The sequence below is a fragment of the Hipposideros armiger genome, unplaced genomic scaffold (genome assembly GCF_001890085.2).
Source record: "Hipposideros armiger isolate ML-2016 unplaced genomic scaffold, ASM189008v1 scaffold_301, whole genome shotgun sequence".
Lineage (NCBI taxonomy): Eukaryota > Metazoa > Chordata > Mammalia > Chiroptera > Hipposideridae > Hipposideros > Hipposideros armiger.
Genome location: NW_017731651.1, coordinates 1,021,658 through 1,037,515, shown reverse-complemented (window position 1 = coordinate 1,037,515; position 15,858 = coordinate 1,021,658). Strand labels below are relative to the sequence as shown.

The following is a 15,858-nucleotide window of genomic DNA, read 5'->3' as shown; positions in this document are numbered from 1 at the left end:
GAGAGAGAGAAGGAATGAGAGAGACAGAGAGAGAGGAGGAATGGTAGCACTTGTGACCCAGTGTAAAATCATCATATCTTTCTATTTGCAACATGTTCCTCTCTTTATTTCCCACTTCAGTTAATGTTATCTCAAAATCCAATTGCCTAACTAGCAACTTGGGAGTTATCATAGTCACCCACCTCTCTCATTGCCACATCTAACTAGTCAATAAGTCCTTTCAAACTGCAGAGCTTTCTCGCAAACCTTCCCTCTATTTTCCATCTCTATTGCCAATCCTTGATTCAGGCATGAGTCTGAACTCTTGCCTGGACAACTGCAGTAGTTTCCGAATAGCAAGAATAATTTAAAACATTTATCAACTGGCATGCCACAGGCACTGACCAATCAGAATGGCTACCAGTCATAGACACAGCACACTGGTGCTTATCAGCTGTCTTATCCCTTGCCTAATTGGTCTCCTTGTCTCCAATATCCACTTGCTACCATCCATAATCCACTCTGTAGCTATTGTGATTTTTCTACAGCATAAAGTTGATGATGCCGCTTCTTAAGTTCCTTCAATAGTTTTCCATTACCTACAGCATAGTCCTACGGACAAAGCCTAAACTCTGTGGTATGGTGAACAAGGTTTTTGGGGACCCAGTGCCCACCTAATTTTTCAAGTTTTAAATCTCATCACACTCTCACATGCAGTGGCCTACAGCCACTCTGAACTTCTTCTAGTTTGGTGAATGCACCATAGATGTTTTGAGATTCAAGTGTGTGGTCAACAAGTCACATGTCATCTGGAATAGGAATAGAATGTACATTCCCCCTAAAAGGCCCCAACTCTGGGTCTGAAATTACATCTGAGCATCATGAAAATCCACATGGAATACGTTTCCTGGCCAAAAGGCAAAGCAACCTATCCAACAGGCCACCAGCTGGAGGGTTCTTCTTCTTCACTTCCCTGCCATTTTGAGTTTCCTGTTGGTTAAACAACCAGCCGCTTTTCATTATAGGCACACTTCACTTTTTTTTTTTTTTTTACTAGTTGACTGACAAGATAAATCCTAAGGAGTGGATTCTCAAAGTGATGCTATTTTTTCCTTTCATTTGTGACAGATCTGCTACCTTTCCCACATGACAAGGCAGAGCTGCCCTTAAGGATCAGAATTCAGCTGCCTCATTCACTCATTCAACAAGTATTTATGTGTTGGGCACCTCAAGCACTGAGTTCAATGTTCCACATACAGCAATGAGGCAGATATAGTCCCTATTCTTATGAGCCTTCAGTCTAAAGGGGACAACAAATGAACACACATCATAACAAGGACACACACAGGGTTCAGTTAAAGAGATTAAATGGGAAACCTGTGAGGTCAGAGGTCAGCAAAGGCCTCCCTGAATAGACGATACTTAAACTGAGGCCTGAAGGATGAGAAGGCACAAGGATGAGAATACAAAGCAGAGAGCTAGTCTTCACAGAGGAAAGCAAACTACAGCGGCTTTTTCAGAATAGCACCTAGAGGAAGCATCTCATCCACTTACACAAGCAACACAATCTATGTGGTTTGAAGATATTGATATTCTTGGAGAGAGAAATGAGATAATCCAATTGTAAGTATGCTTGTGAACAGTTTGGTTGAAATTCATGTTTAGGATCACATATTCCTCAATGTGCTTTGTGAATTTTCCTTTATTTGTCTTTGTTCATGAAGGCTTCCCATCTACAGTGCTCATTATCAACCCCTACTGCAAAAGTCCTACCATTCTTTGAAGGCCCAGTCCAGCCCCACCTGCCCCATGGGACCTTCTCTGACCACTTCAACCCTTTGAGATTGCCATCTTCTCTGAGCTCCTACAGCCCTCCTATCTTCCTGTAAGAGCTATTTTCTATGAATTATTTCCTTCCAGGGACATGTGTCTTGCTCTATTCCTGATTTAAGAATAGGCATCAACTCTTTGTGGCCAGCCTCCAACTCTTCACCCCGTGTCTGATTGACCAGCTGTAACATTTGTTCAACACGAAGTTTCAAATCTAAGTAGACCACCCACCTACCTCAAGAATTCCATACAGCCAAGGCCAACATAGGAAGGAGGATCCTTTGAGTTTTTATGAAGGAATTTGACCAGATAGATATATAAATACATACAGAAAATGACAAAGTCATACATATTCTCGTCTCCAAGGAAGCACCTCAGACCACTTTACATGTAAGCAAACACAGTAGTAAGATTTCCTTAATCAGAATTCAGGGACTAGTAGTTATGAGAAAATTACCAAACTTAAGAACAAATCCCAAGATGAGTTTTTCCATTTCAAAAATAAAAGAAAGAAAGAAAGAAAGAAAATGACAAAGTTCCGATAATTTTTACAGTACAAAAATTTTATTTTTTGTTAGGATAATTTAAAGTTTAAAACTGAAGTAGACATATTCATTTTACAAACAAGATATTCTTTCATAAGTAAGACCATTAAAAACAGTAAACAAAAAAGCTGTCTTTACAAAAAGCTCTGTGCATAGCAACTTTATACTGTATATAACTGACAAAGCAAAACAAGAAAATGAAACTATACAGTTTGAAGATGAGACCTTACTGTACAAAAGGTAGAGAAAATAATGGTTTTTAAACCATGCATATTGAAATGTGCAAAGAAAAACTGGGAAAAAATACAATGCTATAACAAAACAAAACAAAAAAGAGATAAATAATGAAGTAAATTGTCCCTTTAAATGAAAAATTCTTACACAGCTCCTCTTACAAAGATAGGCTAGAATTTGTAGTTACCTATAGAAATACTCATCTTCCAAAGTGGCACAAAAATAACCTGGGACCAAAATGATTCAATAGCAATGACTAAAGAGGACAGAGTAGCTTTGTTTTCAATTTATTAGTACACTAAAAATAATCCTTACACACATTTGTACAATTAAATAGATCTGTTGCTGCCAAGGTTCTAGCTGAATGGTCAAGGATGTCTGGCATTTAGTGACACACATTTTTCGGTATAAAGCTACCGACAAATTCTACAATCATTTTGAAGACAGTACTGCACTCATCTTCATGCAAGAGCAAATATCACAGATTCTAAAAGCAATGCTACTGAAAAAAACATTTCCTTATGTTAGATTGGCTCAAATCCAGGTCTAACTATGCGTGAGTTCGTTCTGCCTTCACTTTCGGATGGTAATGTTTGTATTCCGCTCACTCGTCCCCTCCCATCAGATTCTTCACCAGAGAATGTTCTCTGGTGTGTTTCCCTGTATTTTGGTGCTTTAAGCCCTGACTGTGAGGGACTGTCAGCAAGAGTTATAAGCATGTCAGGTATCCCAAACCTTGGAATCTCATGTGCATAGAAATAATAGTTGGGTCCTATTGGGTAATTCCAGAATAAAGGCAAAGGATACTGTTAGGATTGAATAGAGATGGGCATGTATCTCCGGGGCAAACAGGAGGGAGACAGAACTTACAAAGTCATGTAAAATTGGCTCATATGCACTAAAGATGTTTTTCCATGAGAACTGCATCAATCTGTAATGCTGGAACCCCAACCAAGAACCCCAAGCTGGAGTCTGTGTATAGACTATATTGTGGTGCCAAAGAGTCAACAAGGAGAACCCTGGCGTGGAAAAAAAAAATGACATCCTTATTGGCAATCCAAACAAGTCTGGCTACATCCCCAGGATCACACAAGCTTTCAAAACTCAGCCACTGTTAGCAGCTCTTGCAATGTTTCTCCCTCTAAGAGCCCCTCCCAGAACTGCGGAGAGCCCATTGAAGGCCTGGATAACTGAGCTGCTGGGAACACAGGTGCCCCCCATCTCTGACCTTGCTAAGAATCTGAGTTTCCATTTCTTTGAACATGAGGAGAGGGATTTAGGGCTTTTAACATTCCTCTTCCACATCCCATCCCATTCCTGCCTGGAAACTGGGTCAAATTGGATCCATAATTTTTTCAAGAGAGTTTCATTCCACGAAAGGGGAAATCTGCAAACAGAAGAAAAGATTTGGACATTCTAAGAGTTCAAGAAACAAAGTTGTCTTCTTCAAACCCTGTTTCTGAAGTTCTGTGGGGTTTCTACCTCGATGTTGACCCAGATAACCCAAGTGGAAGGAGAGTGTGGCTCTGTTAAGATTTCCAAAGGGGCTGCTGGACTGGGAAAGTCACGTGGCTTTGGCTCTTCTTTAAGGTCTTTCCCTAGGATGCAAAGCCGGGGACACGCTGAAACATGGGAATTCTCTGCACGCTCGGGAGAATGTTGAAAGCTAATACACGTTTTAAAAAAATTTACAAAGAGTGAATACAAAAAGGGATATGTAGACTATTTAGAAAGCAGATGGAGCTGGGAGTGAATTGATGGACTTGAGTGTCTGTGTATGTGTATGGACTTGAATCTTTCCGTATTGGGTTGTTCTGTAGGAATCTACATCAGGTACCTGTTCTTGCCCATGGGTCAATAAAATGATGGAAAAGAGGGGGATGCAAGATGGGGGATAAGAGTCTAGTAAGTAACTGCAGTAATAATCACACACCTTTTAAACTTGTTACTACATGTTTGCATCAGTTTCATTTTACATCGGGAAGAGAAATTCCTCTCTTCCAAAAAGGTCTTAATTTCTACCTCTACTTACAATAAGTTACACGTTTATTTATTTAAATAATTGTAAAACATTTTAAATTTTTTCCCTTTTTTTGTTTTTTTTTTGTTTGTTCGTTTGTTTTTTTTTTTAAAGAGATTAAACTATAAGCAAACACACATACAACAACATTTCATCATTCAATTCAGGTTTCGTCTTAAGAAAGTCTTCCATGCTGGTACCCTGTTTTGTTCAATTTTTTTTTTCTGCATAAACTAAATTGGTATCTGAAAGGCTTCATAGAAAATAGAAACTTTCAACTTTTTTTTCCTACAAAGAAAAACAAATAGTATCCAAAATATTAAGCATGAATTGTTTGCCAATTTTTTTCTTAAATATTTTACAAACATAGGAAGGTGGTTCTTACAATGTTCATAACAAAGAATTTCTGCTTTTAGCACTGACTATGTCAATGACATCTTTTGTCCTTGTCCCCAAGAGGGTCAGTTTATGTAGCCACCATCAGAGCTACATGAGAAATGTGAGACCAGATAAGACGCCGCTCCTCATACACCCAAATCTGTCCATCATGTTCCTTTTGGGGGCACAACACTCCCCACACAGAGCTCATAGTGCTTTCTTCATTATTGGTCCATCAGAGTAAGTAGTTTTGTGCTATAAGAAAGCAGTTCTTCTTCTTTACATTGGGGGCACGACAAGTCCGGTCATGGCTGCAAGGAAAGGGTGACACAGGAATGAGACTTGGAGGCTTTTTACATGAAAGTCTATCACCCAAAGAGAGGGGCCAATGATGGGATTGACAGAGTCTGATGCAATCCAGGGAGATGGTGCCCTCCACTGATAGGGGAACCTATTTTCTCCAAGCAGTCTACCTAGATACCAAAAGCTTACAGATCACTGGAATATACACAAAGCTTGTGGACATTTTGCTTGGGAAGCCAACAGTTATGTTTTGTTTGTTTTATATTAATGGGGTTTATACATGACCTAATGGACATAAACATGCAAACTACACTGTACTATAGGTATATTTTTCATTATTAGACTAAAATAATTTCTAGATTATATGGTTCCAAATCACTTAGCTGGAACAGGAAAGAGTACTCCAGATGCCAAGCCTATTGAGTTACTTACTAGGCATCATTTATAACAAATCAGGCTTTCTCTCCATCCTAGGTTTCTATCCATTCTAGCTGAAATTGATTAGCTTTTTTTCCCCCCGACTAGCTCATCTTCCTTTAGTGCTCATGGCTGCCACGTGAATGCTCACTCACTCATAAATGCTGATCCACTGGAATAAAAGGCTTGATTTAGTTCCTAACTTGGGAGTCACTCCAATCTCCACTCTGCGTCCCCTGTTCAAGTGTGATGCCCAGTGCCTTCTGCATCTAGTCAAGAGGACATGGACAAGGCCTGTCTGGGTGGCGTCAGGTCCAAGGCTCTCCCTTGAAATGGGAACTAAAGCAGCGTGAGCACGATGTAGAAAAATCACACAGAAAATGTGCCCCTTCAGCCGTGGCTTTCAGGTGATGCACTCATAGAATTTTCACAGTCTTGGAAATGAACAGAATCGTTTCCTGGCATCAAAACTTCAAACCATATCTAGAATTTGACCCTTTGAACTTTATGGTCTCTATCTCATCTAGGGCTTATCAAATAGCATAGAAGCCTTTTGCTGAGTGGTGCTTACTACGCTTATAAGCAAATGGCCAAAATTCTTCCTACTTCTCCCCAACACACCTCCCTCCTCCTCCGCCCCTCCTCCTCTCCGTCTTCCTCTTCCTCCTCCTCCTCCCTCCTCTGCCCCTTCTCTCATGCCAGGTAGTCTTCTCGGGCGAAACTGTCAGCCGTCTATTTCCCTGCCCATACAGCCTTTATTGAATGTTTGTGAGATCTGGATTAAGGTCTTACACAGCTAGCAAAGCCTTAATTATTTTTGCCTGTATTACTATATATTGAATCGATGTAACTTTTCAATAAAGGCAGTTCAATTCTGGACACTCCCTGATGATTTGGAGATATAGCAACCCTGGTAATTATCCTAGAGTGTAGGAGGTTTTCTTATTTTATTTTTTTTTTCCTGGAGGGAGCTGGAAAATGAATCAGGCGCCTAGTGCATAATATTATCTTGACAATCTATACTCATCAACTGTAAATGCCTGATAGATGAGGTGCAGGGTGGGGCAATGATGCTGCACATGTAACTCTCTGGCAGGGGGATTCTGGCTCACGTTTTCAACTTTAACTTGTCTATTACACTTAAAACTCATCAGCCCCTTCCTTTTGCTGGGCCCTCAGAGAGTTACCTACGGAGCTTATTAAAAGGGCAGAGCTGCTCAAAGAGCAAGATCCAGCACATGTCAGAAGAACAGCAGATTTCACATCTTTTCCTTCTAGCTTGTCTCACATCAGGGCACTGGGTGGGCTGGATCTCTGCTACATGGTGACCCTGACATTTTGCTCGTGGAAACCATAGCCAGCAGACAGAAAGCAGGCGTTAACTGGAGAAAAAGTAAGCACTTTTATGGTGGGGCAAGGGAAGAAGGCTTAACTGCACTTCATCCGTTTTCTTCTTACCTTTGGGAAAGCGATAATCCCTCCCCACTTTTGGTCCAGGAGGGAAGTTGGTATAGGTGAAAGGTGATAGAGAAATTGTACTATTCTTGTCCCCAGAGAGACAGCGGGGTGTCAGAGCACACAGGCTCTGGAGTCAAAATGTCTCAGACCAAGTCATCAGTCACTTGCTGTGTGGCCTCGGGCAAGCTACTTAACTGAAAATGGTGATAATGGTATGACCTTCCCCTTTGGGTCACCTGTGCCTTGAACAAGACAGTGTGTGTAAAGCGTAGAGTTCAGCGTCTTGCATGTGATGCTCAACAATGGTTAGCAAGTGTTAGAGGGCATTGGTTGCCCATGCCCTTCACACATGACTAAGACCATTGCACAACAAATCGAGAGAAGAACCTCTCCACTGGCCTGTGATCACGCAAGCACCTCAGACCACACTGTCACTCTCCCACTGTCTCTCAAGAGACGGAGCGTCCTTCTTATCAGTCCCTGCAGCCTCAGATTCCTTCATTCAGTGACTGTGGGCAGTGCACTCAATGTCAGAACTTGGTTTTCTCCCTCTCGGCACCAATGGGCACCTTGTAATGTTGGGCTTTGAGCTTCTTTCTATTCACCTGGTCCCAAATGAGGACGAGTAGGATTCAAGGCCTCTGAAAGGCACCCTTCGTCAACCCCTGCCTTCTCTCTGCTGGGCTGTGTGAAATATCCTTCACCTTGCCTTTTCTTCACACAAATTACTTTACTATAACCTTTGGAGATAGCTTTCAGCATTCCTATTTAACAGACTAGGAAACTGCGGTTCTTAGAAGGTAATGACTTGTACAGGTTCACACAGTCGGGAAGGAGGTGAGCTAGAACTCCAACACACATCTGATCAAGTCCAGTGCTCTCCCATCGGCTGATACTCAGAATTCTCCTCTTATCTCTCCACACAGGACTTTCCATTTTCATAGTTGTCATTTTTTTAGTCTGCAATCCTAATTTAAGTGCTTCCCTTCTCCTCCTCCTCTTCCGGTTCCTCCTCCTCCCCACGTCCTCCTCCTTCTAAGGTTCAAATCACCAGAAAAATCTGGAGGAAATTACAGGATCCAAAAGACGCTCAGGACTTAACCAGTGGTTCCCTAGAAATGACACTAGAGCCCAGAGCCTGTGCCTACGTGGAACCCACTAAATCGCCACTCCTATAGATACACTTGAGAGTGTGCAGCTCAGCCATTCTCTCAGCCTAGGCATTCTGACCTGTGGTGACCAGGAGCTCGCATGGCTGAGGACCCTAGATCGGGGTCTTCTGGCTATTACGACTGCTGTTGCCCCCACAGGAAAACCTCACTATGACCACACAGAGCCTTCCAGCTCTTTGGGCCAATTCAACGCTGACTGGGTGACACCACGGGGAGCCTTGGGCATGGAACAAGAAGCAGGGTGGGGATTCCAGACCAGGGAGCCAGTGAAAACCTCATCCTCGCTTCCTTGACCAAGAGCTGAGCAGGCCGCAAAGGTGGGTCTCCCTGGACAGGACAAATCGGGAAAGATCTGAGAAAACCAGCTCTACTTCCCCAACTCCATGTTTTGGGAGAGAGGAGGTGGGGGAGGGGTGGCAAATGGAAGTCAAGTCATGTGTTTTTTGTTTGGTTTTTTTTTTAGCTGATCCATCCTGCTACTTGTTGGCAGCTCAGCGGCTGCTCAGCTCGGGCCAGGACTCGAACCCCTGTTGCTCAGAGCTCAAACTCTTGAGCGAGCTCTTAACCAAAAGTCATGCTTTTTATCCTCAAAGTGAAGCTGAAAATATTTGCAAGGGTTGTCTGGACTGAGGAGAGGGCTGCACTCCTCTGTCTCCCTCCCACACCTGCACCCCTCCTTAGCCTTTCTTGGGCCTGTCACTCTGCATTTCCCAAGGAGACCTGTGTGGCCCCCCTTGGTTTAAGGGACACGACTAAAACCAGAGAACTTGGAAATTTCACTGCAGTGGTCATGGGGAAGGGGAAGGCACAGCAAGTATTTGGCAATTGTTTTCATTTCCCAGTTGGGAGATGAAGCCATCATGGAAAAAGTTCTGAGCATGTGCTCTAAGGATGGGATGGAAACCACCTGCTTGATGAGAGATGGAGCAGGTGGAGACACTTAGCTACAGGCTGAGCCTGTTTCTCTCTGAATCAGGCATCTGGATGAAAACTAATATATCTATATTATCCCCCCTCAAACATACAGATGTTTCCAACTACTCACATGTCGGGTAGCATATAGACCCAACTGCTTTGTCTAGTTAAAAGGAAAATCATTTTCAGGGACTCTTCTGAGTGCTGGGTTTTCAGTTCTCATTTGACAGTTTCTCTGCTAAGTCAAGTGGCTTCCAGGAGACAACATTGTCTGATGGTAGGATGGGACAGGAACCGACCGCACCTCCCAGAGCTCTGCTCAGCCACAACGGGCGAATGAGCTTTCATGGGTGTCCCCAAAGGATCAGGAACCTATTTGCTATCATAAAGCTACTGGGCAGATGCCGTCCCAGAAACAGCACAACTCATCTAAGGCTCTGCTGACTTCAGAGGTTCTGGCCCACAAGGGGTTAACCAAACTTCTGCCCTTTTTGGTTTTATCCAACACTGCTGGTTGTGTTTTCATGTCAAGACTCAAGGCACAGCCTAAGCATAATGTGGGTCGGCAGGATCCACCGTGTTCAGCAGTTTCCAATTTGTTCTTTTGCCATCAGCTGCCTCCCATTCACACTGAGATGATTAGATTCTCATGTACTCATCACATTTGTGTTACGTTGTGTCATATTAAATTTTAGGACATCGCTCAGAAATGGCTTTGACGGGGGATTCATTTTTGTCCTTAGACACAGTACGTCTTTTTTGCTTTCTTCCCTACCGCACCCTGATCGGGCACCTGCTATCAATTTGACCAGCATGTAACCAGGACGCTCATTGCTGCCAGGGCTCCTGATGGAGCCAGTGCATTTGTGCCGTGGGAACGTGCATGCACAGCAGACGGCAGGCTGATTAGGTAAGCAGTGATCACCATGTGACATGTGACGTGGTGACCAGGCACCCTCTGGGAAACAGTGACATGGCCTTGTGGAATGTAAAGGTCCGGGGAGTCCACACACTCCTAGGGGGTATGTATGGCTCTCTCACAGTTAATTCTGGGACCTTGAGGAGTTGTCCAGCTTCTCTGTTATTCCCCATCCTGCTCTTGGGTGGAGTACTAGCCCAGGTGTACAAACCATTCGTGCACCAAGATAAAAGCATCAAAGCATCTCTTTGCAGGTAAATGGCGAGAGATATAGGAGGATGCTGTGCTGCCTGCTCTGACTTCGCTGGTCCTGTGGCACAGGTATCATGCTTACTCCCAAACTGGAACCTTTGCTTACCTCTGAATCCATTTCCATTGCCACTGGAGCAGGCGGGAGAAGGGGAGCCTTGGGGCCTGATGACAGGGGCAAAGGCACTCTTCTGTTTGACAGCAGGAAAAACTGAAGAGGAAAATGGGAGGATGGAAGACGTGCTGGAAGATCCAACAGTAGGACTTGATGACATGACTGGAAAGCAAATGCACAATCCTCTTTTAGAAAAGGACATATCGAGGAGTTCTTCTCAGTACATAGAACCTGTACACAGTTATTGAGAAATGACTAATGGGTTCCAGGCATTGTTCCAGATTCTAGGGCTTTAAAAATATGTTCAATGTGCCCATGTCTCTGCCCAATGTCTCCCACTGTCCAGTGGGAGAGGAGTACACAAATAAAGCAGCCAAGAGGTTAATAATCCTATTGGAGGAATGTACACGAAGCCATGGAGACAGAGCGGGCAGGGTGCTTTTCTGCCTGGGAGCGTCAGGCATGCACCACCTGATTTTGTGATAGGCCTTAATTCATGAGTAGATGCTTCACAAGAGAAGGCTAAGAGCAACATCTGAAAACTCATCACATCCACTCAAGAACTGAAACTTCTTTTTCACCCTAAAAAGAAGTCCTGTCCAGGAGCTGTGTACTTCCCTGGAAATTCTGGGGGCCCCAGAGTTTTGAGGTACAGGATTAACATCTTCTTGGAGAGTGCCATCTCTATGGGCACTTCCTCATTAAATGTAAAAGTGTATTAACATTTCGGAGATTACCTCCCTCTCCCGCTACTTTCAGAGCTCCTGGGAAATAAAGCTGCAAGTCAGCCTCCTCTGATGTAATGCGTAGAAAAAAACCCCACTAATATTAACATTAAAATTACTTAAAGGATGCCAAAAGCTAAGTGTTGTAATTTCCAAGAAAAATAAAGGCAATGTACACAATGAAGTGCTCCACCTCTTAAAGTCAGATTCTCCACCAAGTTACAACACGCGAGAAGATAATTTTATCTTCTGTGTTCAACGTGCTCAAGAAAGGGGTAAAATAGAGTTCCCAGAGGTAAAATTGTTAGAGATAGATTCTCAGAGTAGAAGGTCAAGTTGCAGGGACTCACTGTAGCATCCTCTGCAGAATTCTGAACTGTCCATGACTTGGTAAGAATTACTAGGCCCTAAATGCAAAGCCCATGATAAAGGCTGGGAGTGCTAACTTCTATTTCATATCCTCAGTGGCCCAGCCACTCCATAATTAAATTTTGAAAGTGAGGACGTGAGTGTGACTTATGGTTCAAAGCCCAAGTACAAGGTGAATTGAAGGTCAAATGTTCTGATGTCCTGTGTGAGGCTCCCTCCCAGGTTCCCCTCTCTCATAATAAAGATACACTTTGGGCTATGTTCACACAATTGCATTATAAAGCAATCACACAGCATACCTCCACTATGATGTCTTTTACAGCTGACTACAAACCAAAGACATCAATAACAGAGCTTTATCTAAAAACTGCTTATCCTTAGGTCGTCCTGCTTTAAAGAGCTTTGCAGAAGAAAGCATCTGAGTACAGCTCTGTTTTTCCTCCAGTAATATGAATCAAAAATAAAAAATTGGGAAGGAGGATAAAGTCCTGTAAGACTCTCACATAATACTTGAAGATGCAAATGGAGAAGATATTGGGTTAATTCACTAGTATTATGGGGTAGGATACAGGGTTAAGCATTGGGAGTGGAACCCAGTCATAGTTCCAAGCAAAATCTCCTAACCTTGGTTTTAGCATCAGTGAAATGTGGATCGGAGCAGGGAGGGAGGGAGCCTCTCCCGTTTCTGTGATGCACAGAATTAGAGGCCAAAGAAAGGCTGAGACTCAGGAGGCCCTGATTCTGACCACCGTCCAGTCTCTGCCATAACATGTGATCCATGCAGGCACCAAAATGGTACCTTGGCTTCTGTGTCTGCAATAGCAAAACCTCCCCGCATACATCGCAACAGAGGAGGGGTTTCATAATGTGAATTAGGCACGTACACACACACACACACACACTCTCTCTCACACACACACACTCACACACACTCACACACACACATACACACACACTCACACACACACACTCACACACACACACACTCTCACACACACACACTCGATTCAATTTCTATTCAGCATATGACTCATTTTACAAATATTTCTTTTCTAATAACAGATTCCCAAACTAAAGTGGGCTCATTAGATCAAGTATGGCCGCCTCTCAGTAGGAGTCACCTCAAGCTTTACTAAATGACATAAAGGAATTGTTGAGAGTTGAATAAGCACAGAGCTGGAACATACCCATTTAAAACATTTTTTACAAAACTTTGTCAAATGCCAAATTAGTACATCCAAGTAATTTAAAATTTAATTCAACTATAATACAAACCCTAAAAGGAATTTTAATGTGTGCCTGTCAACAAACATAATTTCTATGTTTATCTATTTTTAAAAAAACAACAACACTGTAAGAGCCACAAAGCCTTGTTAAAAAAAATTTTTTTAAGTATTAAGGAGGGATTTATCTTAACAAATATTAAAATTTATAATAAACCTACATCAATGAAATCAGTGTTATACTAGCATAAATATCGGCAGACAAATCCTTGGAGAAAACAGAGTCCAGAAACAGACCTGAGTATATGTGAGAATTAAAATTTAATAAACCTGACATTTCAAATTAATAGGGAAATGAATGCATGGGAACAATAATACACTAGCCATGTGGTGACTAAATTTAGAGTGCTTCCTCATGTTAAACATGAAAGTAGATCTAAGTGGATTAAAGAGTTATCTGTAAAAACAAAATTCTAAAGGTGCTTGTAGAAAAATTAGGAAGGTTATATAATCTATATAATCCTTTCAACCCCCAAGCCTAAAGAGAAAGTCACAAGATAGATTTGCCACATGACAGAAAACTTCTGTGACACACAGAGAACAGGCAAATAAGCAAGTAGGAAAAATATTTGTGATTATTATTTAGATGTGTTCATATCCCCACTAGCTAAGTTTTTAGAGATTAACTAGAAAGAAAAAGCATCCCAATGGAAAAGTGGGCACAGTACATGAAATGGAAAGTCACAAAAGGAGAAATAAAAATGACCAAAAGACCTTTATAGACCAATAAACGTTCAAACTGATTAGTAACCAAATGCACATTAAGACAGTAATGAGCTGTTATTTTCCACTTAGCAAACTGATAAAGATTAAGAAAAAGTTAACAGGGCAGGAAACAGATACTTTTCCTTTACTCAGGGGAGTATTAACCTCTCTGGAGGGACTTTCTCAATAGGTACCAAAGTATTTGTATTTTAAAATGTGTGTATTTTTATACCCAGTAATTTAATTTCTAGAAGTTAACTCCAAGGAAATAGTTATAAATGCACAAACAGGTAGATCCAAGGGCATTTTTATAATTGTGAAAAATTAGGAAAAAACTGAAGTGACCAACAATAGGGTAAACTAACTACATGAAATCCATAAAATGGAACGCTATGCAAACATGAAAACGAATGTTGGAGAAGACTCTTTAATGATTTAGAAAGACATCCCTCCTCAGATGAATAAGGCAGATTACATAATAGCATATACATCGAACCCACTTTTATTTTTAAAAAACATACAAAGCAAAAGTCTAGAAGGATGTGATTTACAAACTTTTAATGATGATATCTCTGACTGATGGAATTATGAATATTCTTACATTTATTCTTTTTGCTTGTCCATACTTTCAAAAATTTCTGCCATGAACATGTATTACTTTTGATGTAGCAGAAACCAGAAAAAAAGCTGTTAAAATAAACACATGGGAAATCTCTATTTCTTTGGTAAAAAAAATAATATAATCTTTAGCAGTAGACATAATAGCTATCTTAGATATTAATATTCCTCTTCGATTTAAAGCTTTACTTCCTGCAAACGAGGTTGTCCATTTACCTTTCTGTTACAAAAAAAGCAAAGACACTAATAAATTCTCAAATTCCTGGGAAAAGTCTGTTCATTGTAGTTAACTTGTCTAAGCATGCACCACTCCTAATATCTGTTCACCGTTCTTAGGACACAAGTGTGCACCCTTGACAGACTTCATAGAGCCTAGCTTCGTATCTGTGACTTGGGTAGTTTTGCCACTTTTCTTCTACTCCCTCTTTCATTGGTCTTATGGCAGAATCCCATTAGCTGTGCATCCGAGCAGACACTGCAATTTTCAAAATGTGTCTTTCCACGACCAGAAGGCGATCATTTAAAAGTTAACAATGGTTATCTCTGCATAGAAATAAAGTGCGTCATTTTTCTTTTCTTTTTTACATATACATGCTCTTCTAATTGTCTATAATGAGAACATTACTATTGTAATAGGGTATTTTTTTCTTTTCTAAAGAAGACAATAGAAATATATCAAAATGTTAACAAGATTATTTTTTATGGTGGGAGTAGGTTTCCTTTTTAAAACTACTTTCATGGGCTCCACATTTTCTACAATAATCAGTTAATAGTCTACAATAGAAGCTGTCTTGGTGTTTAGTTTTGAAAACATAAAAATATTGAGGGCATAGTCTAAGACTCTGTGAGTGAAGTAGGGGTCCCCGAGGAGAGGTTGGATTTCTGTCTTATGGATCCTGTTCCAAAGTTTGGATTTGCTTGGTGGCTATTCTGCTCTGGAAGAAGTGGTCCCCTGGGTGTTGCAGGCTTGTTGAGTAGGCCATCTTTGGGAACACCAAAGTGCACCATTTTGGGAAAGCTGACCACACGTACTCACAATTGAGAATTTCTCTGGACATCGCTCTCTCTATGGAGAGAGGCCAAAGCAAAGACCAGCATGTCTGGCCCAGAAATCTCTGTGAACATGGGGAGTTCAGGAAAAACCACTTTTCTTCTTCTAAGGATTGATTGGCTTGCACGGTCCCAGCTGGACCTCACCGGGCACACATCCTCCTTTGCATTGAGCCATTGCATTTGTTGGCGCTAAGGGGTCTGTCAGCATTTCATTATAACCCCTATTGTCAGGGGTTTAGAATTCAGCCATAAAAACTTGCACTGAGCTGGAACTTGGCACACACTGCTACCGCCAGGAAGTGAAGTTTGTATGTGAAATTGAAAAAACATCTGTTTGGCCATTTTTGAAGTGGTGTGAGAGCAAAAGCAGTAAAGATGCAGGGTTTTGATACTCTGCGTTGGCCATAATGCAAGTGAACTTGACCAAAAGGCTTGGCTTTATTTCTTTTTAATGTCTCTGGCAAGTGATTGCTCCATGGCATGGCCCGGCCACATTAGACTAGTTTAAAAACTAAAATGAAAAACCATAGAATGGTGCTTTCAGACACAAGCAACTGAATTGACGAAATGG

General features: G+C 41.6%; 1 protein-coding gene across 2 annotated transcripts in view; it reads right to left on the bottom strand.

The window, feature by feature from the left end:
- Positions 1 to 2,359: 2,359 nt before the first annotated feature.
- The window catches only part of EBF2 (EBF transcription factor 2), a 190,672-nt gene continuing 177,173 nt past the window's right edge, over positions 2,360 to 15,858 (bottom strand). The window contains exons 15-16 of one of the 2 annotated variants that reach the window (XM_019659543.1): positions 10,529 to 10,696; positions 2,360 to 5,297 (exon numbers count right to left, since the gene is read on the bottom strand). In XM_019659543.1, coding sequence (XP_019515088.1) covers positions 5,266 to 5,297; positions 10,529 to 10,696 — 200 coding nt within the window. In that variant the 3' untranslated portion in view covers positions 2,360 to 5,265. Of the gene's footprint in view, positions 5,298 to 10,528; positions 10,697 to 14,501; positions 14,778 to 15,858 lie in introns of those variants that run through there. The other variant, XM_019659544.1, reaches the window with a different exon arrangement.